The sequence below is a fragment of the Pelodiscus sinensis genome, chromosome 4 (assembly GCF_049634645.1).
Source record: "Pelodiscus sinensis isolate JC-2024 chromosome 4, ASM4963464v1, whole genome shotgun sequence".
NCBI classification, from domain to species: domain Eukaryota; kingdom Metazoa; phylum Chordata; order Testudines; family Trionychidae; genus Pelodiscus; species Pelodiscus sinensis.
This window is the reverse complement of record NC_134714.1, coordinates 74258891-74283165: the sequence shown is the minus strand read 5'-3', so window position 1 is coordinate 74283165 and position 24275 is coordinate 74258891. Positions and strand designations below refer to the sequence as shown.

Genomic DNA, 24275 nt, shown 5'->3' with positions numbered 1-24275 from the left:
AACAAGAGTGTGGGAGGTGTGCACAAGATTGTCTCTACTATAATGTTCATTCTGCCAAAAAAGACTGAGAGATCCCATCCTAGATTAAAGAGTTAAATGAGGAGTAACTGGAGCTGAAGTGAGGAAGAGTAGCCTGACTTGAGAAATCCATGGCTATTATAAAAATACAGTGTTTTTTTCTAGCCAAACTGTAGGCAAAAACAGTTCCTTCAGGAGAGAAATTCTAAGCCTCCTATTTCCTAAGCCACTAGACTTTTTTGTGGATCACAAATACCTCTCCCATAGGCTGGTATTTACCTTTGTAGCTTTGCAACCATATTCATTGTCAGTGGCAGATTTAGGACCATGCAGCTGCTTAAGGCCCTATTCTATATCCTCAGATTCAATTACCTACTAGAACACTAGTTCTGAGTGTCATTACAATAGTCTTCTTAATTCTGGAGGCAGCACAGTGGAATCCTCTGTCTTCCTGCTAAGAAAGGTATAAGCTTCAGTTTCACCACCTGTCTTCCTAGCCTAGTGGAGAGGTTTTTTTCCAGAGGTCACAGAACTTCAGCCTGAGTCGGACTGTAAATGAGGAGAGGGGGCTGTCTGGGATGCACAGGGGTAGAGACCTAGTAATAGCTCTGGAGGGACATAGGTGTGAATTTGTACATATAACTACAAAACTGAAAGCTAGTCTTGTTTATTGTGATGCAGAAGTCAGTCACACAAGTGGGCAGTAAGCTAACTGGCTTTTGTCTTTGTCGTTTGACAGATCATTGTACTAAACATTCCCTTCAGGAGGTTTTCTACAGTTGAAAGAATTCACCTTTCCTTTGTCAGACTGAATATCTTGGATGCTGTTGTCCTGCTGTGGTGCCTATAGAGGCTGCCAACCCCAGCCTGCTGTGACATTTCAAGATTGTTTTCAAAATTCCAAACTTAATAAGCAGAACATGTAAAAGGAAGCCAGGGAGCTGAGAAAAAGCATTCTGGTGTGGGGAGGATGAGGATATTCACACTTCACAGGGAAATTAGATTAAACTGTTTGTTACATGTTTAAATGGAAAATCTCTTGGAATTAGAAATTTCCCATTAAAATACTTAGGTGGAAAAATCAGAATTCTTCCAACAACTAAACAACAAAGTCTTAAAGTTTCCAGATTGTAATGGAAAATAGTCTTTGGGAACAGACAATTCAACAGCAGGCCCTTCCCTGGACTGGAATCAGAGAGAAGGGAGGATCCATTTCAGCGGAGGCTGCTGGGATTAGAGAAAAGGAGGAGAGAAGCCACAGTAAACAGCTCTCACTTCACCCAAGATATTTATCTACAGAATCAGTGGTGGGGACCTTTACCGGGCATGGCACCCATGCTCCAGCTGCAGCTCAGAACCTGGATGTGGATTGCTCTGGTCCTCTGTGTGTTTGCTGGACCATGGAGGCAGACAGGTAGGAGATGCACCTGCAAGGGAGGAGGCTGCTCTGCAAAGCAAATGTGCATGGGTGATGGGTTTTACCTAAATCCCAAATAGGCCAGAGGGTTGGCTAAATTGACAAAAACAACTTTCTGTGATAGAGCACAAATCATTTGCTCTCAGTGCTGGACTCTATTCTGTCAGAGGGAAGAGGGATTGCAGAGTTTGTCTCTGGGAAAATTGAGAGGGATCTACTCCTGACATATAGTACTTATTTGTCCCCCCCAAATGCCTTTTATGCCTTTACAGTCTTTGTTGACACTTACAGAAGGTCGCTTGCTGAATTATTTCCTATGCAGTGCTCATATGTCCCCTATGTGAGAGACCCACTGTCTGTTCTTGTAAGGCAGATCTACCACCACTCTTCAAGACAGGAGGCAAGACTCCTTCAGTCCCCACTGGAGAAAGCTTTTCCATGTGTCTTTACTAAGCTATTGATGAGGAAAGATTGTGAAGGAAGCCCTATGAGAACAGCTTCTACTTCTGAAGAAAGTTGGGACAATTATTTTCAAATATTTCTTATGTTTTACTCAACTTATACACTGTCACAGAGAATGGAATTTAAAAATATTAGTAGGAGTAATTTGAGGATTATTCTGTTAGTTTATTAAAACCCTGCAGCTGGCTGGATGTTCCCCAGTAAAGACATCTGCAAACTTAGCTGTAGTCAGAAGGTGGAATGGCAGTCAGGTAGCCACTAGCAGAAGTCCAGAAAAGCAGCTTTCAGAGGGTGCAGTTTCTTTACTTGAGACGAGCCTTGCTGGAATGTGCACTGAGGAGATGGAAATAGCAGCTAGAATCCCAAATAACATTCTGAAAGCACATCTGGATTTGATCAGGGAGCCTGCAGCTGTGTAAAGAAATGAACCTTCCCTCAGGCAGAAGGGAAACCAGTATCCATTTCTAAACAGCTCTTAACATTCCCATGGAGAACTGTCCTCAAGAATGGAAAGTTGAAAGCTGATTTTGGTAGAAGCACCACATAATTAAAAGATTAAATCACATTTCTGTTCATTAAGTGCACCTGCTAATTTTAACTCTTGGGATCCCACAGACAAATATGCTGAGTACTTGCAGCTAGTTTACCCAACATAAACTGCTTCACATGAGGACCAGATCTCCCCTCATCAAAAAGACAGCCAGCCTCTCATTCCTTCTCCCAGCACTGTCTTTCTGCATAAAATTCTGTTTAATGCTAGTCGCTTCCCAATCCTGGCCCACCCAACCTAACCCTGCTTTCTCTTTCCTGGCCTGAAGGAGAAGTCTGGAACTAATAGAAAGAGAGCTAGTATACATTAGTACAGGTCAAGAAAAGAAGGAGACCTGTGTCACAAAATCATAATTTAGTGCTACTTTCCAGTGGCCAGAAACTCTTACTCCCTGATACAGTGTTCACCTCACTCAGCTTAAACCCCTTTGACATGAGCCAAAGCCCCAGGTGACATCCATCCAGGATTTGGGTGGTATCCTAATGGTTCATATGTAACTGCATAATATGTATTCCTGGAGGCTGATGCTACAAAACAGTCACTGAAGGAGAGCAATTCAGAATCTTTCTCAGACCACATGGGAGAGAGAGAAAACCCAGCATGAGGGTTTTCCTACAGACTTGCCAAAGTAGGTACTTTAGCTCTCTGATATTCCACCGCCAGAATGATACTTGCTAGGAATAAGGGGTTAATGTCCTCAAATCCTCCTTTCCCTTTCTTTAACCTGCTTATCTCCTTTATAAAAGCCCAATTCTGCTCCCCCAAATCCAATGGTTAGACTCACTCTTTAACACTTAGGATACATCTCCACAGCAGCTGGGAGGTGTAATTTCCAGTGTAGGTAGACATACACATGCTATCCTTGTTCAATCTAGTGTCTAAAAATAGCAGTGTGACTCTGATGGCATCCCGGATGGTTAGCCTGAGCTACTGCAGCCATCTTGTTATTTTTAAGCACTAGCTCAAGGAGAGTTATCAGGCTGCATGTCTATACATGTTGGGGGTACGTCTACACTGCAAACTAAAGTCGAGTTAAGATATGCAACTTCAGATATATTAATTGTGTAGCTGAAGTTGAAGTCGCTTAACTTGGCTTTTGGTGCTGTCTACACAGTAGGAAGTCAAAGGAAGAATACTTCCTTCAACTTCCCTTACTCCTCATGAAATGAAGGTTACAGAAGCTGGAGTAAAAAGCCCATTATTTCAAAATTATTTTGAAATAACCATGCAGTGTAAACATAGGCTGGGAATGCTGTATTTTCACAACCTTGCATATCACAGGAATACACACATCAGAAATATCCAAGACAGATAGACTTGGTTACTGAGACACAATAGGGAGTATGTGTTAAGCTGTTGCTCTCTTAATGTTTTCCAGATGGGCAACTTCACACTGAAGGCCATGCTGATGACAATGTGTTTTATGACAAGCTGGAGGATGCCAACATCATTCTAGAGGTCATTTGGGTTATGCTCTGGGACTCTGGGAAAGGATGAGAGTGTGGGAGCTCCTGTGGATGGAGCGATCCTGACCAATCCAGCTTTAAACACTCAAATGTTCAGCTAGTTCTCGTTGTTTTTCTATTTCAGGGACTCTAGAAGATGCCTTAGGATATGTCTACACAGAGGACATATTTCGGGATACCTCCAGTATCTTGAAATAGCTATTCCACGTCTTAAGAGCAAGCTCATTATATCAAAATATAACAGGCTTGCTGTTCCAATGTCACTGTAAACCTCATTGCATGAGAGATAAGGGGCATTTTGGAATAGCGCCTTATTTTGAATTAACATAGAAATAAGCTACGTAATTTGTGTAGGTCAAATTGCATAGCTTATTTTGAGGAAAGGGTGCTGTGTAGGCTCACCCTTAGTGTGCATCTCCACCAAGTCATTGCCATAGTGAATGAGACCAGTGAGGTCCAACTAATCCAGCATCCTGTCTCTATTGGTAGCCAATGCCAAATGCTTTAGAAAACCCCCCACAATGGATAATTATAGAATAACCTTCCCAACATATGAGTTAGTGGTTGGCTTATGCTCTGAAGAAGGAAGGATTAATTATGGCACTTTCAGGGGGTGGGTTAGCACTTAAGATGCTAATAAGTGAATGGGACAGCTCTTTCTGCAATAGGAACACTTTTTCAAATGAACCCAGAGAAAGCAGATATGAAGGAGGTCCCTGAGCCAGGGCAAAAGTTAGCCAGCTTGGTGCCAGGGTGAAGGGCTAGATTTACCGGTGAGTTCTGCCTGGAACTTCTTGAAAGGACCATAGGAAATATCCTATGTTGCTGAAGCCAGTGTTGGTCCCAAGATACTAGAGAGACAAGGTGGTAAGATAATATCTCTTACTGCATACAGAGCTCTTCGTCAGAGCCGTCAGTAGCAGAAGCTGGTGCAACAAAAGCCAGATCTCACCCCCCTTGGCTCTCTATTAAAGTGGACGCAAGAGTAAAATCTCCCGTCGCCACAACCTGTTCCACAAGGTGGCGCCTTTGGCTCGACCCTCCAGTTGACGGGCGCGCTGGAAGAGAATCGCTGCGCGCTCGAGAGCAGCCGGCAGGTCCGTGCCGGGCTGGAGCAGCAGGGCGCCCAGCGGCCGCGAGTTGCACTGTATTCCCAGCGGTGCCGGTTCCAAAAGGCGCGGGGCTGGCGGGCCCCTGCTAGGGCTGCATGGAAGTGCAGAGCCCCCTGGGGGCGGGGCGTGCGGCAGCTCAGATACCGGATCAGGCCACCGCATGGAGCGGGGCGCTCCGCCCTGCCGGAGGGCAGGCGAGGACAACCCGAGCGTGTCAGGAGAAATCGCGTCCGAGAATGGGGCTGCGCAGCTCCCCCACCCCCACGTGTGGGGCCGTGCAGCTCCCACAGAGGCGACACCCTGCCCCGCTGGAATTGTTCCCTCTCTCACTGGCGCGTCCAGTGCGCCCCCTCCCTCGTGGCAGGGCTGAGTCCCGTGCAGGAGCCGGCCGGGAGCGGGGCCCAGGGCTATGCCCCAGGGAAAAGCCGCTGCTGTGGGCAGGCCGAGCGGGACAACTTGCGGCCTCGCGGCGAGGTGTGTAGCTGGCAGGTCTAGTAACAGCTAAGTGCTGGGTGCACAGGAGGTAGGAGGAATCAGCTGCTACCCGGCTTCACCAAAGCGAAGGGAAAGAGCTAGATACAAAGTGGGGGAGATGCAAGGTGAAGCAGAGAAGGATCCAAGGAATAAGGGGCTAGACAAGTGAAGGCTTGAAGAGAGGCTTAACCATATCCCACACCGAAATGTAGTGATTGCACTGGCAAAGGTAACTGAGTTTGGAACAGAAATTCATTAGCACTGAACAAGACATAGGATTTTTTAATCTCTTGCTCTCCCCTATGGAAAGTCTGCACCCTCTGTGGGACACAGAGAAGTGGCATGCTAGAGGCAGAAATAGGGAACTTAAAGGTGCAAGTTAGGGAAGGCAGAAAGGGAACAGGCCCAGAAAGGGAGGTAAGAGGAGTCTCTGCCCAAATATGTCAAATGGGGCAAGAAGCATTGCAAGCCCTTGTGATACTACCATGACTCATGATTTTATGAACTGGTTTTAAGGTGCTCTGGCTCCTAGCAATAACTTCTCCGTGATTCCCTTTTTCTCCCCATAATGAAAATAGCCACTTTCTCCTTTTATTTTGAATTACTTAGAAGCCAGGCTACCCTTGGCTAATATGATAAGACAAGCTGCTGTGAGTGAAATGAGAGGTGAGGGAGGGGAACAAGGGTGGCCTGTCCATATAGGCGAACTAAGCAGTTGCCTAGGGCGCCAAGTTAAATGTGGCGCAATTTAAAGTGACTGGCCCTAGACTTCTTGTTCTTATACTGTCCTCCTCTTCCAGTTGTTCTGGGAAGGACTAGAGATTGAGGCTAACAAGACAATCAGACTGCAAGATGAGGAACTGGCCTCTCTGCGTTCAACAAAGCGACTGCTCCAGATCTTCCAGCACCAGGTTCCTAAGACACCAGAAGGGATCAAGGAGCAGCTGGAATATCTTTCACAGGCAGATGCCCCCCTGAGTCTAGTAGAGTTTGATCAGCTTCTCTTCACCAGTGTTTACTGCGCTTATCAGATTCGTTCCATTCAGGGCTTGGACAAAAATCTCTGGATCAGTTTCTTTTCTCAGCTAGTTGATGAAATCATCCATGATCTCTGCAAGGGATTCTGCCCTGCAAATTCCACTCTCCTAGCTTCCTGGCCCTGGAAGGAGAAGCCTTTTTATTTAACCTCCCTGAAAAAAATGTATCATTCCAACCCTGCCATGATGAAGAGAGGCACTGAGTAAAAATATGGACACGAGGAGATTCAGTTGCATTCTTGTTATTCAGAGTGGTGCCACTCATCCCAGATTATGCTGGTTACTGTGCAGAACTGCCACCGTTCTTCCTCTTTTGCTTTCTGTATTGTACTGGCAACATCCTAGGAATTTATCAATCAGCTATTGTCCCATCTTTAAGTGTGAAACAAGGCCTGCATTATCTCCTTAGAACCTCCATAGAGGATACTTCTGAGATGCACTTTTGCCATCACTGCCAACCATTAGCGATAATGATTCAGGTATTAGCCTGTAATGACTGAATTCCATCTCAAGTAATTCTAGTTTGCCTCCCTGAATTCCCCATGGTTGCAGTTGGCTACAGTATCTTTTCTTCATACAGTAACACACTATGGGTATGTCTACACTTGCACCCTCTTTCAAGAGAGGGATGCAAATAAAGACATTCGAAATTGCAAATGAAGCTGGGATTTAAATATCCCATGCTTCATTTGCATATTTGTGTTATGGAGCTATTTTAAAATTCGCTCTATTTTGAAATAACAGACGCTGTTAAGACACGGTTATTTCGAGAGAAAACCCTTCTCTCGAAATAACCCTTATTCCTCATACAATGAGGTTTACCTGTTATTTCGAGAAAAGGGTTTTCTCTCGAAATAACCGCATCTTAACAGTGTCTGGGTATGTCTACACTACCCCCCAAGTTTGAACTGGGGGGGGGTAATGTAGTCATATGGAGTTGCAAATGAAGCCCGGGATTTGAATTTCCCGGGCTTCATTTGCATAAAGCCGGCCGACGCCCTTTTTAAATGCCGGCTAGGTCGGACCCCGTGCCACGTGTAGCCGCGTGGCACGGGATCCGACCTAGCCGGCATTTAAAAAGGGCGCCGGCCAGCTTTATGCAAATGAAGCCCGGGAAATTCAAATCCCGGGCTTCATTTGCAACTCCCTATGACTACATTACCCCCCCTAGTTCGAACTAGGGGGGTAGTGTAGACATACCCTCAGTTAATTCGAAATAGTGCCATAATGCAAATATGCAAATGAAGCGTGGGGTATTTTAATCCCGGCTTCATTTGCAATTTCGAATGTCTTCATTTGCATCCCTCTCTCGAAAGAGGGTGTAAGTGTAGACATACTCTGTGTGGCATAGTAGTGCTGTTTTTACAGCTGCTGTGTTGCACATTATAGATGACTGCACTCTGTGGTGATTTATGTTATATTCCTAGAACAGTTTCCCAAATAATGTACATTCATTTCATTCCAAAAACACCTGAAAATATACTGATTCCATGAACTCTTCTGGTATAATTTCCCACATCATATTAGTACAGAATGGGTATTTGCTTATATCTTATCTACTAAACTTTTGAAGATGGGGATCCAGTTATGTGTTTAGAAGATTTTACCTCTTCTAGATATGTGATAATCATTATCTTTATAATAAGGAGTTCAATCAATAAAAATATAGAGAGCTCAATTATGGTTTTTTTTTCATACTCCTTGCAGCCTGGTATTAAAAACAATTTTCAGTTCGTTCAGGTGAGTTTTATTTTATATTGGTTTCTCAGTTTGTGGTGAGTCCCCCACTTAGACCACAGATGCACTAATCGTGAGCCTCTATAGCAAGGATGGGCAATATTTTTTAATGGGGGGACACTCCAAGATTTTGGAAAGTGGTCAAGGACCACACTTTTCCATGATATTAATGGAGGAAGTGCAGGCTCTGGGATGGAGATTGGATGAAGAAGGCAGTTGTAACCTGGGGCTTTGGATTGGGGTGCAAGGATTTGGATTATGATTTAGGGCAGGAGGGGATTGTGACCTAGGTCAGAGGCTTTGGGTATGGGGGGGGCGGGGTGTAGGTTTGCATTTTGACCTAGGGCAGGGAATTAGGGTGCAGGATTTTTGGATTGTGACCTAGGTTACAAGGGGATTGTGATCTGGGGCAAGGGATTGGGGTGCCGGATTTGGGAGGGGGTATGGGTGCAGGAGGGGGACAGAGATTTTGGGAATGTGGACTGGGGGACAGATAGTTGGGGAAAGGAGGGACTGGGGTGCCAGAGGCAGGTTCTGGTCAGGAGTCTTACCTGGGTGACTCCAAGCCAGCAGCCCAGCATGTTTCTCAGCCAGCCAGCCTGCATGCCCTGTCCTCACACAGGCTTCAGGACCATGTGTGTGAATAACTACAAGCCAGAGGGGAGGAGGTGTGGTGCTTTGTGGCAGCCTGTTATTCAAACAGGCAGCATCCAGTGGCTGATTTCTGGCCAAAAAATGGCCAATGTAATTGTAGTGGGGGTAGGGGCCACTTATGAAGCCTTCCCCCCTCCTCTTTGGGCTCACAGTTTGAAAGAGAAATGGCCCGACAGCCACTTTTCTGAGCAGCGTGCGGATGGGGAGAGGCAAGCAGGGAGCATGTCTGGGGTTCCCTGCTGTGTCCACGGGCTAGATCCAGTGGCGTGGTGGGCAGGATGCGGCCCACGGGCTATTTTTTGCCCAACTCTGCTCTATAGCCTGTGCTTTGATGGTTAGTGTCATACTTCCCACACAGTTTCACTAGATTCACAACTTCCACAGGGGAGCCACTTTCAGAAATGCATGCAGACAAAAGACATTCCCAACAGCAGCAATTAACTTTTGACCTAGTTTATATTTCTCTCATTTTCTGACAGATGGAGATGAGAAGCAGTAACCCAATAATGGCAGGCCCATAAGCAAGTAGATTTTGGGACACAGAATAATTTTAAAAGGTCAGAGTTACAGTTTTACAGGAAAAAAACCTGGAGTTTGCAAGGCATAAGTCATGCAAAGCGTGTAGAAGTTGGGACCAGGATCTTGTTTGCATTCTAACTTCTGGAAAGTGGATGTAAAATATAAATGCTGCCTCTTGTTGTAATCCTATACCTCTTTGTATGTTCTTATTTCTTCCCCTTCACCCATTTATGTCTACACTACAGAGTTTTTCAGTGTACACATTTTTTTAGTGTACAGTTTTTTACAGAGCGTCCACACCTCATGCACATTTTTGTGGAAGATAATCGAAAGAACAGAGGGGTTTTTGCACAATTGGTATTCCTCTTTCTACAAGGAAGAAGCCTTTTTGTGAAAGGGTTCTTTCGCAAAAAGGCATGTGTGGACGGGGAAAGGTGGGATTTGCACGGAAAGAGGAAAAAGCAACAGATGCCCTCATGGCCATTCTGTGCATACCAATTAGTGCTTACTTTCGAGAGAGTGTCTATTCAGTGTGGACGCTCTCTTTCACAAGAGCGCATCGCTTCTTTGACACACTTTTGCAATGTGGACGTGCTCTTGCGCAAGAAGTTTTTGCGGAAGATCTCTTCCGATAAAAGCTTCTTGCACAAGAAGCCTGCAGTGTAGACGTAGCCTCAGTTGTGTAGGGTGAGAGTTCCATGAGGTTAATATAGTTTGAGGCAGAGAACTTGAAATATACCTAAGGCTCAGTTTGGGTTTCACAAGAGGGTGAAAGATTTGAGACTATAGTATTACCAAAGTTTGAGTAAAGACCCTATGTGAGATGCATCTTTCTTGGTTGAGACTATGGGATTTGATTAGGGTCTATGATAAGGAGGTTCTCATGGGTCATTAGGTTAGAGGCTTTATCTTCTCTTGAACCAGGGGCAGGGAACCTTTTTTGGGTTGGGGGCCACTGAAACATAGAAAAATCATTCAGGAGCCACAAACAAGTGAGAAGCAAAACAACCCCAAAAAACCCAAAACCAAACCCTCTCTGATGTGTACCCCTGCTAAGAAAGGGAAAGACATTCGCCTTGTACACCAGAGCCTAGAGGGCGGGAGTCCAGACTCATAGATTTGGTGTGTTCCAGCCTTGTAGGGAGGTGGTGAGGGGCTGGAGCACCAGCACAGGCTTCCCAATGCTGGGGGAAAGCCTCAAGCCTTAGGGTCCAGATCCAGACAAGCCAGGGGTAGCTTTAGGTTCCCCACCCCTGGAGCAATGAACAAAGACTGTAAATGAAGCCAAGTGGATGACAAGTTTCAGCCAAAGTTTAGGCTAAGACCTATAAAGCCTTGCTAAATTTGGGAGTGAAGCTGACATTTTAACACAGATCTCATACAAGACCTTAATCCCATAGTTCTGAGGAGCCCCCTAATAGCCACTGAATTCTTGGGTTCCGATCACCTCTCAGTCTACAGTGCTACCTCTGCACCCAGCCTCCTGCAATCTTAGTGCCACTTACATTAGTCCCTCTATAGCAGGAATGAAGCCACTGGAACAGTGTGGAGCAAAGATAAGGGCTGTGTCTAGATTGGCATGATTTTCCAGAAATGCTTTTAACGGAAAAGTTTTTCTTGTGGAAAAGCGTCCGTGCCAATCTAGATGCGCTTTCGCGATCGGGGCTTTTTTGCGGAAAACAAATCTGAGCTGTCTACACGGGCCCTTCTGCACAAAAGCTTTGCGCAAAAGGGACTTTTGCCTGAATGGGTGCAGAATAGTATTTCCATAAGAAGCACTGATTTCTTACAGTAGGAAGTCAGTGCTTTTGCGGAAATTCAAGCGGCCAGTGTAGACAGCTGGCAAGTTTTTCCGGAAAAGCGGCTGATTTTCCGGAAAAACTGGCCAGTCTAGACAAAGCCCCCGACTATGAAAGCATGGGTAGAGAAATAATCTCTTATACCATGGAAGTAGGGGGACGCCACCACCATAAGGCAGGGATAGGTAGAGCAACAAGGAAACAAAATGTTGTATTATGAAGACTAGCCATACCATAATATTAAGAATGCCCATTTCTTGGCAGTGGTACAGTTCAGTACAATCAGTATCACATTATACAGCCATACATACATGTATATTACCATCCCTTAAAGTTAAAAAATCGTGAGCTGGACACCCCACAAATCAGGAGATTTTAAAAATACACATTTTGGGTTGTTTTTACTTGCCTTCTTGATTAGAAGCTTTTATGGCATGCATAGTTTTTTTTTTCCAAACTTTTCTCCATAACTACAAGAACTAGAGACTTACTGGTGGGAGGGGCTGTTATGAAAGCTGGGATTTACAGTCTGTGGATTCTAGCAACTGAGGCTTTAAGCAAAACACCAGCTATTATACTATGAGATTCACAATAAATGGCAACATTGGTCCTCCACCTCCAGTTCTCTGGCCTCCCACAAAACACAAACGCTCTGGTGCAGTGATATACAGTCTAACTCTGTTTAACAGTCTCCACAATACTACAAACACAAAGTACTTCACACAATCACAGAACCTCTCTCCCAACCAGAATCAGTGTGGCAGGCAGGTATACACACAAGCTATAAACACAAGTCCTGCACCTATACAAAAAGTGTGTGTCAGCAAACTTTGCACATTTTCTTTTGTATTTTTATTACGTTGGTTTCAGTTACATTTTTCCTCCCCCAGGCCTCCTCTGGATGTCACCAGATGCTGTGCCTTCTGGGTGGAGTTGTCTTCGGTCAGTCTTCCAGCATTTTTGCAGTGGCTCCCTGAATCACACCTAATTTCAGTGCTCTTGCCCCCAAACTACCTCATGCTTTATGCTTAAATTGAATGGTAACACTGGACACACACTATACCCTGCAAAGATCATTCTACAGATGAATGACAGAAACAGCAATGGACCTGCAGTCAGGACACGAGCGTGCAGCATAAAGAAAGCACTGGACACATATTAGCATGCTCTTTAACATTGTCAAGTAGAGGTTGATGTTCAACCAGGACCTGCACCCAAGTCCACTGTATCTTGACTTCTTTTATGTTCCTTTCACACCTGCATTTCGATTTTTTACCTTGGTGGGGGAACTGGGACTTGGGGGTGGCTTTGACTGAGCCTCTGGATAGATAAGGAACCCTGTGAAGGTGATGTACTTGCCATGGTTACTGTAGGCACCGTAGCCATCATGCTGGTGGCTGTAGAGCCAGACAGTGTCGCCGTAATGCAGAGGTAACATAATGCTTTGGCTCTGCATCTCCCTCCTCTTGGAGTGGTTGTCATCATAGATCATGGCCTGAACCTCATTGTGATTTTTCATAAGTTTCACTGACATGGTCTTAAAAGGCATTTTGCCAATGGTGAAGGAGAAGTAATATGCGCCTGGCACGCGGCACAAGAAGATGCCACTTGAGGAATTGAAATCCTTTCCAATGTTCACAAACTCTGTGTCAAATGTGATTGGCTCATGCTGGGTTTGCTTCTCATCTGTCCCCAAGAGGCTTTGGGAGCGAGCAACAGAAAATGCAGAGCGAGGGTCGTGTTCTCTGGCTGGCTGATCGGACAACATATGTCCTTCTGAGGCTTCATTCTGCTCTCCTGAAAGCTGATGAATGGCTGGATGGGGCAGTCCTACTACTCCCCCCAGCTCTTGAGAGACCACACCATTTTGGAAGTAGGCCGAGGTATCTGGATAGATGAGATACCCATTGAAAGTTGTGTATGGGCCTACATTGCTGTAGAGGGCATACTTAGGGTCCCCATGTAAACGCAGCCAGACTGTATCTCCATAGTCCAGCTGCAGCATGGCACTCTGGCTAGCCACTTTCCGCTCTTTCCGGTGATGCTCATCATACACTATCACTTGCACCTCATTCCTGTTCCTCATCAGCATGACCGACAAGTTTTTCTTGGGGTACTTCCCAACTGTGAAGGAGAAGTAATAGGCCCCAGGGATCCGACATCTAAACATCCCAGTCTTGGGATCAAAGTCATTGCCAATGTTCACATAGACCTTGTCAAAGGTGATGACCATCTCAACACTCCCTTCCATGCTGCTGGTTCTAGCCACAGAGAACGCGGAGCGGAACTCAGTTCCAGGATCAGTGGGATAGCCATACACAAGAGTACAGGCCACATGGCAGAGGACGCTAAATAGGAGCTTAGCTCTCAGAGCCATCCTAGTATCTGAAAAGAAAAAGGGATAACATTTTAGCTTAAGTATTTTCAACTTATACACCAAGTGAAACCCAGAACTATAGGGTTACATAGACTCCAGGGCCTGTGTCAGGCTTTGTTGAATCCTGAGTCCCATCTCTGATTGCTGTGGGTGTGTCTACACAGCAGGGCTTATCTCGAAATAAGCTACTCACATTGAGCAACGTCACAGCACTTATTTTGAAACAGAGCATTCTTCCTCCAACCTCCCTTACTCCTTGTACAAGGAGGATTACAGGGGTTGGAGTAAGAAGACCTCCAGCTTGACAGTATTTTGACATTATTTCGAAATAACTTAGACCACGTCTACGCAGCCAGCAGTTATTTTGAAATAATGTTGCTGTGTAGACATGAAGGCAGATGCTCTAACTAAGACCTGGGATCAAGGCTTAATTCAGATCCCAGGGCCATGTGCAAGTTCCCCAATGAGAAGTAGAACTTCTAGCCTTGTATGCAGAAGCCTAAAAATCCTTTTGCTGTGAAAATTTGTCAGTTTCAGGGTAACTACATGGAGTTCTGCCATTCACAGAAATCTCAGACTTCATCAGGAGTCTGTGATGGCTCCTTCTGGACACACTTATTTGTAGGGTTGAGATACTATGATTAGGAAGCAACATGACTCTACATAAGCCTTGTACTATGCTAAAAAGCAGGTGAGGAACAGATTGTCTAGAGCAGGGGTGAGCAATAGTTTTTGATGTGGGGGGGGGGGGTGGAAAGACACGCCAAGAATTTGGTAATACCTTCCATGATTTTAATGGAGGGGGTGCGGGATCTGGGATGGAAATTGGGTGCAGAAGGGATCTTAGATTAAGGGATTGGGGTAAGGAAAGGGGTGTGGGATCTGGGAGGGAGTTTGGGTGAAGGAAGGGGTGCAGTGGTTTGGATTGTGAATGGGTATAGGGGATGGGATGCAATATCTGTGAGGGTGTTGTGACCTTGAGGAGGAGTAAAAGGAAGAGAACAGGGTCTGGAAGTGGGTCTGGATTTAGGAGCAGGGGCACAGAGGATTTGGGTTGTGTGGGTTGGGGGGCAGGAAGGAAGGCACAGAGTTGGGGGCAAGAAGGGGCTAGGTGCCAGAAGCAGGATCTAGCTGGGAGCCACTTAACCTGGACAGCTGCTGGCCAGCAGCCCTGCCTACTAGGCTCATCAGTAATGTTTTCTGCCTTCCATGCCCCCATAGGTCACTCAGAATGGCTGGTGGGGGCCATCTGCTGCTCTGAACTCTGTGAGCTTGGGGAGAGGGGCACTTCACGTGCTGCCCATCTTGGTAGCGGTCAGCTTCCATTGGCCGGTTTTGGGCCAGTTTCTGGTTAATTAGTGCTGAAAGGTTGTGCTGAGGGTGGGGGCAGCATGCAGAGCCCCTTTCCCTCTCCCCCCGGGTTTGCACCACTCACAGAAGCACATGGCCATGGCAGCAAGCTTCTCTGAGCAGCATAAGGGAGCGGGGTAGATAGGGAGTCTAGCTGAGGCTCCTGCAGCACACAGACACCAGATTCAGTGGCTTGGCAGTCCAGATTCAGCCCATGGTCCATATTTTTCCCACCTCTGGTCTAGAGATTACCATGCAAATGCTGTACAAGATTAGCCAAAGGGTCTGATACAGCACTGGTTGCTTCAGAGAGTGCAGGAGCTGTAAGCCAGGAAAGTTGGTGAATCCTGTTGAGACATCCTGTTTATGTCTACTCTGCAATATATTTCAAACTCAGGCCCCTACTACCATTCTGTCTGCACACAAATTACACTAACCAATTGCTCAGATCTAAAGTCCCAGACTCTCGGGAACCCATGCTGTGAAAGGTCTGAGCCTAGTCAAACTGAGCCCCTGGTTCAAGCCCGTTGCTTTGCAGGGTAGATGCCATCACACCACATTGTTCTCTAGGAGTCCACCAAAAGTATCTCAAAATCCCAAAGCCCAATTTTCTTTGTCCTCCTGACAGTCAAGTTTAGCAGACTGTCAAGTTTTCCTACACTGCATTAATTACAGAGGGCTAAAGTGGCCACATTTTGGGAGGACACTAGAAACTCTGGGATATGGGTGCACATAATGCAATGTAGACGTTGGACCTCTAGACTGGGACCCAGGGTTTCAACAATTCCTAACCTGGGGTTACAAATAAGCATAGACACTCAAGTTCTAGGTTAACAAATCCAACATCTGCTAACTTGAGTTCTATTAACTATGTCTACATCTAGACTACATACCTTTTTCGTAAAAGGGATGTAAATTAGACGTATTGCAATTGCTAATGAAGCGGGGATTTAAATTTCCCCCGCTTCATTAGCATAAAAATGGCTGCCGCTTTTTTTCCCTGCACAGAGCTTTGTCGGAAAAAAGCACCAGTGTAGACGCTGATCTTGCGGAAAATAAAGCCTTTTCCGAAAGATCCCTTATCCCTTATTTCAAAGCGGCAGCCATTTTTATGCTAATGAAGCGGGGGAGATTTAAATCCCCGCTTCATTAGCAATTGCGATACGTCTAATTTACATCCCTTTTACAAAAAAGGGATGTAGTCTAGACGTAGCCTATGTGTTTACTTTGTGGCGTAGGCCCTTAATATTGTTTACACTGCAGTATCACCTGAGTGCTGTACAGACATAGAAGAGACACTTCGTTTCCTGAAGAACTCACAGATTAACAGACAAAGGGAAGGGAAAGAGAGATAATGTACATCAGGACACTTCAGCTGATTGGCCTGGGTTAAATGGTAACGTATATACCCAACTTTGCTCAAGTCAGGATAGGAGGCTGTGGATGTGGGGGGTGCAGGAGTCAGGGCAGGGGCTTGGGTAGATGGGAACTCAGAGTATATGTGGGGGTGCTAGAGTCAGGATTGAGTGGTCAGAAGGGGCTCAGGGCAGGTGGGAAGTTTACCATCCTCTGCTGCCCCAATGGGGTTATAGCTGTCCCAATCTCTAGCCCCTTCTGCTCCCCTGTAGTCATTACACAGAATAATTGTCCCTGCTAGCAGCCCCCTCCCTTTCTGTGTTATGAAAAAGTTGCATTCCAGGCACATCACATTGTCCCAGCACAACCAAACCCTGACCTTGCTTTAAGTTAGGATAAGAGGAAGCTACATACCATATTTGGTGGTCCTAGCTCTTAGAACATAAGAACATAAGAACGGCCGTACTGGGTCAGACCAAAGGTCCTTCTAGCCCAGTATCCTGTCTACCGACAGTGGCCAGCACCAGGTGCCCCAGAGAGGGTGGACCGAATGCAATGATCAAGCGATTTGTCTCCTGCCATCCCTCTCCAGCCTCTGAAAAACAGAGGCCAAGGACACCATTTTATCCCCTGGCTAATAGCCTTTTATGGACCTAACCTCCATGAAATTATCTAGCTTCTCTTTAAACTCTCTTATAGCCATAGCCTTCACAGCCTCCTCTGGCAAGGAGTTCCACAGGTTGACTACACGCTGTGTGAAGAAGAACTTTCCTTTATTCGTTTTAAACCTGCTACCCATTAATTTCATTTGGTGTCCTCTAGTTCTTCTATTTAGGGAACTAATAAATAACTTTTCTTTATCGGCCCTCTCCACACCACTCATGATTTTATATACCTCTATCATATCCCCCCTCAGTCTCCTCTTTTCTAAACTGAAAAGTCCCAGTCGCTTTAACCTCCCCTCATATGGGACCTGTTCCAAACCCATAATCATTTTAGTTGCCCTTTTCTGAACCCTTTCCAAGGCCAAAGTATCTTTTTTGAGGTGAGGAGACCACATCTGTACACAGTAATCAAGATGTGGGCGTACCATAGTTTTATACAGGGGCAGTAAGATATTCTGTGTCTTATTTTCTATCCCTTTCCTAATAATTCCTAGCAACCTATTTGCCTTTTTGACCGCCGCTGCACACTGTGTTGAAGTTTTCAGAGAACTGTCCACGATTACTCCAAGATCCCTTTCCTGATTTGTTGTAGCCAAATTAGCCCCCATCATACTGTACATATAGTTGGGGTTATTTTTCCCAATGTGCATTACTTTACACTTATCCACATTAAATTTTATTTGCCATTTTGCTGCCCAATCACTGAGTTTGGTGAGATCTTCTTGGAGTCCCTCACAGTCTGCTTCTGTCTTGACTATCCTAAACAGTTTGGTATCATCCGCAAACTTTACTACCTCACTGCTTACCCCTTTCTCCAGATCATTTATGAATAAGTTGAAAAGGATTGGTCCCAGGACTGACCCTTGGGGTATACCACTAGTTACCCCTCTCCAATCTGAAAATTTACCATTTATTCCTACCCTTTGTTTCCTGTCTTTAACCAGTTCGCAATCCAAGAAAGGACCTTCCCTCTTATCCCATGGCCATGTAATTTACACAAGAGCCTTTGGTGAGGGACCTTGTCAAAGGCTTTCTGAAAATCCAAGTATACTATATCTACTGGATCCCCCTTATCCGCATGCTTGTTAACCCCTTCAAAGAACTCTAATAGATTAGTAAGACAGGATTTCCCTTTACAGAAACCATGTTGACTTTTGTCCAACAAATTATGTTATTCTACATGCTTCACAATTTTATTCTTTACTATTATTTCGACTAATTTGCCCGTTTAGGAGTTCTTGAACAAATAAACAAATGGACAGACTCACTATCTCAAATATATACTAAATATGTAGTCTTACATTTGTTATATATAAAAATTATCATCTCAAGCCCCCCAGACTTGCCATTGGTTGATTATTTCCTTGTAAGTAGCATGGTAAAGGTTAAATGCAAGGGAGTGATTTGAATGCAGAGAGCCAAGTAGCTGTGAGAACCAATTCAGAAGAAGAGGAGACCAGAATCTGTGATCTAGCTGGGAAGGCAGAGGCAGAGCGGGGGACCTGGTGTGAGCCAGGAATCAGCTGATTCACAGCTCATGCCCAGTCTCAGGCACTGCACTTCAGGTTTTGTAAATGCATTAAGAGCCTGCCAGCTCTTAATACATTTAAAAGGCAGAGCTGCAGTGAGGTTAGCTCCCAGGTCTGGGAGCTAACCCTGCTGCAGCTTCCCCTGCTTATTGACTAGCTGATGAAATTCCATTGACTAGTTGATTAAACACAATTTAACATCCTTAACTGGGAGCAGAGCTGGCTCCGCTCCCAAGGAGGAGGCTTCACTGCGGGCTCTGCAGATATTGCAGCACATGTAACTGTGTAACTGCTAGGATTTTTAGTGGTTACACAGTTACACTTTTAAATGCATTTTTACATCCCTTGTAGGCACATCCTTATATGCAGGTTGTGTGACTGCACTGAGTGCCAAGATAATTGTGGCAACTGTGCTTGTATTTGGAAAGGAAATGAAAGAAATTCTAAATCTTTTTTGGTTATCAGCTACATTAACCATGCTGCTTCAAAAGTGCTGTCTGTTCTCCAAGGCTGGCTCAATGAATTTGGGAGTCAGAGGATCAGCCAGTGACACAGCCCTCCAGCAAAAGACACACACAGAGGGACTTGATTGGTTTAATGAACCCTTCAGTGAATTCTGACCTTATGTTGCCTCAAACAACAACTGTTCAATTTCAATTCCAAACCTAATTTCTCTGTAAAGAGGTCACTTTGGACAGGAAGGGAACAGGTTTCAGAGCCCAGACTCCAGCCCAACTGGAAGTGTCTATACTGCAATTTTATAGCCCTTCAAACCAAGCCCCAAGTCAGATGACTCAGGCCAGAGATAGGTCTTAATACAGTGTGGACATAACCAGCTGCAGCAGAGTTCCTGATTTCAGCTCTTCCCAATAACTCACTAGTAAATTATCTAAATAAAGCAGTTAATTATGCTGTGTTTCCACCAGCATGTGTTATTTCTGTGACAACTCCCACTCACCACTCTCAGGATTATTTAGGTTAGTTCTCTATTTAAAATCATTTGGCATGTATCTGGGCACTGATACCAAAATACCAATGGCCAATTAAGCTAGAAAACACCTCCCCCATACAACCTTTCCACAATCAGAGAGTCTTCTGACAGCTACAGTGCTGCACTAAACAGAAATAGCTTGCATCTCTTCTTGAGCTCAGATGCTAGTGTAGCAATATTCTCAGAAATTTGAACCCACATTGGCACCCAGCATGACTGAACTTTTCCAGTGGACTGCCAGGATAGTGACGGCTTTGGTTCCAGACTGTGAAGCTATTGATAGGCACTGCAGCTAGCATCTTGGGGTTACTTCTTGAGGTAGGCTCTGAAACTAGGGAGTGACACAAGAGATCTAAAGGAGGAATGGGACCTAGGTTTCCAGAATGGGCTAAAGAAGTACTATCTTCAGTGTCACATAGCCTGCCTACTGTAGCACGCTCACTGTATTTAGGCACCAGTCATGATTCTGTTTTATGTAACTTATCACTTATATCGGTAAAACCCCGCAAATCCGTGAATAACCACTTTATATCCACAAGTATCTGCATCCACAGATGCAGATGCAAATATCTACAGTTCATTTTTGCAGCTACAGATGAGGATGCAAATACAAAATTCTGAATCTGTGCAGGGTTCTATAAACTAGCTTCTGTACTAGATGGCTTTTGGATAGTTAATGTAATGCCATTTAAAAAAAAAGGCTCAAAGGCTTACCAGCTGGATTGCCTAACTTCAATACCAGGAAAACTAGTTGAAATTAGAGTTAAAAAAAACAAAACACCAGCCACATAGTTGAACACAATTTGCTGGGGAAGAATCAATACAGCTTTTGTAAAGGGAAATCATGCCTCCCCAATCTATCAGAATTCGTTGAAGGTGTCAAACGTGATCAAGAGTGATACAAAGGATATAGTGTACTTGGACTTTCAGAACACCTTTGACAAGGTCCCTCACCAAAGATTCTTAAGCAAAGTAAGCAGTCATAGAATAAGAGAGTAGGTCCCCATATGGAACAGTAAGGCTACGGCTACACTGCAATTTTTTTGCAGAAGAGGATATGCAAATTGCGCTCGCATTTTCATATCTTCTTCCAATTCTTTTTGCGGAAGAGGTTTTTCCGTTAAAGTCCCGTGTAAATGGGGCCATTTGTTGGAAAAAAAACCCTCTTTCACAAGACCTCTTATTCCTCAAAAATCGAGGTTTACAGGTTAAAAGATAGCAAACAAATGGTGAGTTTTCACAGGGAAGAGATCTAAATAGAAAGTTCCCCAAGGATCTGCAGTGGGATCTGTGTAGTTCACCACATCTACCTAGTGATCTGGAAAAAGAGGTGAACAGGGAGGAAGCAAAAAGAGCCCACACCACTGGATGACTGGGCAAAAGTAATGGCAGGTGAATGTTGATAAATGAAAAGTAATGCACACTAGAAACATAATTCAAACTATACATACAAAATTCTGGGGTCTAAGTTATCTGTTGCTATTTAAGAAACATCTTGGAATTATTGTGGATATTTCTCTGAAAACATCCATTCAATGTGCCGCAGCAGTAAAAAGGCTAACAGAATGCTAGGAACCATTAGGAAATGAATAGATAGTAAGACAACATATTTACAATGCCACTGTATAAATCCATGGTATGAATACTGCCTGAAGTTCTGGTCACCCCATTTCATAAAAATATATCAGAATTGAAAATAAGACAGAGAGACAAAAAAAATGATGGAGGCTATGCTGTAAGAGGGGAGATTAAAAAGACTAGGACCTGTTTAGCTTGGAAAAGAGATGATGGGGGGGGGGAGGGAGGAATCAGGATAGAGGCCTATAAAATAATGAATGGTGTGGAAAAAGTGAACAACAAAGTATTATTTGCCCATTCACATAACACAAAGACCAGGTGTCATCCAAGAAATTAATAGGCAACAAGAAACACAAGGCAACTTCTTCACCTGTGGAACTGGCTACCAGGGAATGCTGTGAAGGACAAAACTATAACATGGGGGTTCAAAAGAGATATGTTCATGAAGGGTACATACTTCAGTGGCTATTAGCCAAGATGGTCAGGGATGTTGTGTAAAGCCTCTGCCCAATACAGTATAATGCGAAGAAGTTACTCACACGGTGCAGTAACAATGGTTCTTCAAGATGTGTGTCACTGTGGGTGCTCCACTCAGGTCTCGGTGCGTCCTTGCTCCACTGATTGGAGATGTTTGGTGAGCAGTGCCCCTTGCACGGCACCTGCACACCCAGTCTCTCGCACCCCTGAAGTTTGTTGAGTGCATGTGCGGCATGAACCCCATCTGTTCCTTTTCTATCTGAAGCCCCTTAAAGACTCCAAGCAGAGGGGAGGACGGGGGTGGGGGAGGGAGGAGGTGGAGCACCCACAGGGACACACATCTCAAAGAACCATCTTTACTGCACCGGGTGAGTAACTTCTTCATTGAATGGTGTCCCTGTGGGTGCTCAGGTGACTCAGTAGCATTACCCACCAGATGGCAGTAGCCACTGGAGTCATTTATGTAGAGGAAGGAAGGACCACATCTGCCAGACGTGTGGAGGGTATTGTCCCTTTCCATAGGGCATAATGTTGTGCAAAAGTGTGATGGGGGGGGACCATGTGGTGCTCTATAAATGTCCACCAATGGTACATTATTTAGGAAGGCCATTGTTGCGGCCATTGCACGCGTGGAGTGAGCTCTGATAATCTGTGGTGGCTGCTTGCCAAAAAGTTCATAAGCTGTATGTATGCAGCTGGCAATCCATTTGGATAGATGCTGTGCCGAGATGGCTGTTCCCGTATGTGGCCCAGACCAAGCTACAAAGAGTCTATCCGATTTTCTGGTTCCCCTAGTTCTAGCCAGATAGAACACAATTGCTCGCCTTGCATCTAACATGTGTGATATGTCCTCTTCGGAGGAGGCATGAGGTTTAGGGAAATAAGCAGGTAAGTAAATACCGTATATACTCGAGTATAAGTCGACCCGAATATAAGCCGAGGCACCTAATTTTACCCCAAAGAACTGGGAAAAAATATTGACTCGAGTATAAGCCTAGGGTAGGAAATGAGGCAGCTACTGGTAAATGTAAAAAATGAAGATAGATACCAATAAAATTACATGAATATTTATTTCAAAGAAAAACAATAACCTAGCTCTGTAAGTGCAAAAGGGGGTCAACAAAAACAATATGGTTCTGCAGGCACGGCCACAGCTCAGCCCCCGCCGCCCCCGCCCCCGCCCCGCAGCCCCCACGTTCCGGCCCCCTCGCCTGCCAACGAGCCCCCTCTAAACGAGCCAGCGGGGGGGGGGGGGGGGCTGTGAGAGACCAGAGCCGGGCATCGATGGGCCAGTGAGCCAGCGGGGGGAGCGGGTGCCGGTGCTGGCTGGATTTTACCACGGGAGGGGAGGGGAGGGGAGGGGAGGGGGAGCAGGGAGCAGCGGCTGGTCCTTGTGCACCTGCCCCAGAATCGGGCCCAAGCTCGTGATCAGGGCTCCCGGGCGCTTCCAGAACAGACGCCCACGGTGCCGAGTCGGCTCCTGGCCCAGCTGTTCCCGAGCTCAGCGCTGCACCCGAGCGTCATGGCGAACGGCCCCAAACGCCCTTCCTCCTACGCGGCAAGGGCCCATGGTGCCGGGCAGGCAGGGGCTGGGGGGCCAGGAGAGCCAGGAGGGCAGGGGCTGGGGGGCCGAGGGGGCAGGGACTGGGTGGGCCAGGAGGGCAGGGGCTCGGGGGGACAAGGGGACAGGGGAGCCGGGAGGGCCAGGAGGGCAGGGGCTGGGGGGGACGAGGAGACAGGGGCTGGGGGGGACAAGGGGACAGGGGGGCTGAGAGGGTCAGGAGGGCAGGGGCTGGGGGGCCGGAGCTCCGGGCTCACGCGTCTAGACCCGGCCGGCGGCAGAGACGCGCTGAGCCCGCCCGCGAGCAGGAGGCTGACTCGAGTATAAGCCGAGGGGGGCATTTTTCAGCACAAAAACTGTGCTGAAAAACTCGGCTTATACTCGAGTATATACGGTAGGTTCATTTAAGTGAAAGTTGGATAGGACCTTTGGGAGGAACTTCGGGTGAGGCCTGAGTATAACTTGATCCCTGGTAAAGATAGTGAAAGGTAGGTCGGCCATGAGGGCTGCAATTTTGCCTACCCGTCTTGATGTTATTGCCACTATGAAGGCCACTTTCATGAGCAGGTATTGTGGTGATGTAGTGGCTAGTGGCTGAAAGGGTAATGTGGTGAGTGTGTTGAGAACCAAGTTCAAGTCCCACGGTGGCACTGGGGGGGACGCGCGCAGGTTTGGGCACGTTTTCTGCAGGCCTGTGAGGAATCGCTTCACCATTGGATGTGTAGAGAGAGAAGTTGTCCACAGGTTTGTGGAATGCCATGACTGCCACCAGGTGAACACAGATAGCGCTGCACACATAGGACTCTAGTTATTTCTACATGGCTGGAGGAACCAGATGATTCTTAAATGCAACTGAATTAATAATTTGCTATTAAGGTAATAATCCAAAAAAAAGTTAAAGTGGTAGTGACTCACAGCAAGACAGACGTTTCAAACCATTTTTGAAAGAAATGAGAGATTTCACCCTTTGCCTGACTTGGAAAATTTCATTACGTCCAGTGCTGGCTGGAGATGATTTTTCTGACCTGGGACCAGTATGGCTATGTCTACACTGCAGTGCTATTTCAGGATACCAAAGATATCCTGAAATAACTATTCTACCTCTTTTGATTGCACTCATTATTCTGAAATATAACCGGCTCATTA

At 45.8% G+C, this 24275-nt stretch overlaps 2 protein-coding genes across 4 annotated transcripts in view; one reads left to right on the top strand and one right to left on the bottom strand.

Moving 5' to 3' along the window:
- Positions 1–977: 977 nt before the first annotated feature.
- On the top strand, positions 978–7446 carry FAM180B (family with sequence similarity 180 member B). Its single transcript, XM_014568648.3, has 3 exons — positions 978–1432; positions 3826–3905; positions 6300–7446. The coding sequence occupies exons 1-3, from the start codon at positions 1345–1347 to the stop codon at positions 6741–6743; spliced, it is 612 nt and encodes a 203-aa protein (XP_014424134.1). The 5' UTR covers positions 978–1344; the 3' UTR covers positions 6744–7446.
- A 3985-nt stretch (positions 7447–11431) lies between these two features.
- Positions 11432–24275, bottom strand: part of C1QTNF4 (C1q and TNF related 4) — a 31247-nt gene continuing 18403 nt past the window's right edge. For all 3 annotated transcript variants that reach the window (XM_075927434.1, XM_075927435.1, XM_075927436.1), the window contains one exon: positions 11432–13630. In XM_075927434.1, coding sequence (XP_075783549.1) covers positions 12486–13630 — 1145 coding nt within the window. In that variant the 3' untranslated portion in view covers positions 11432–12485. The remainder of the gene's footprint in view (positions 13631–24275) is intronic.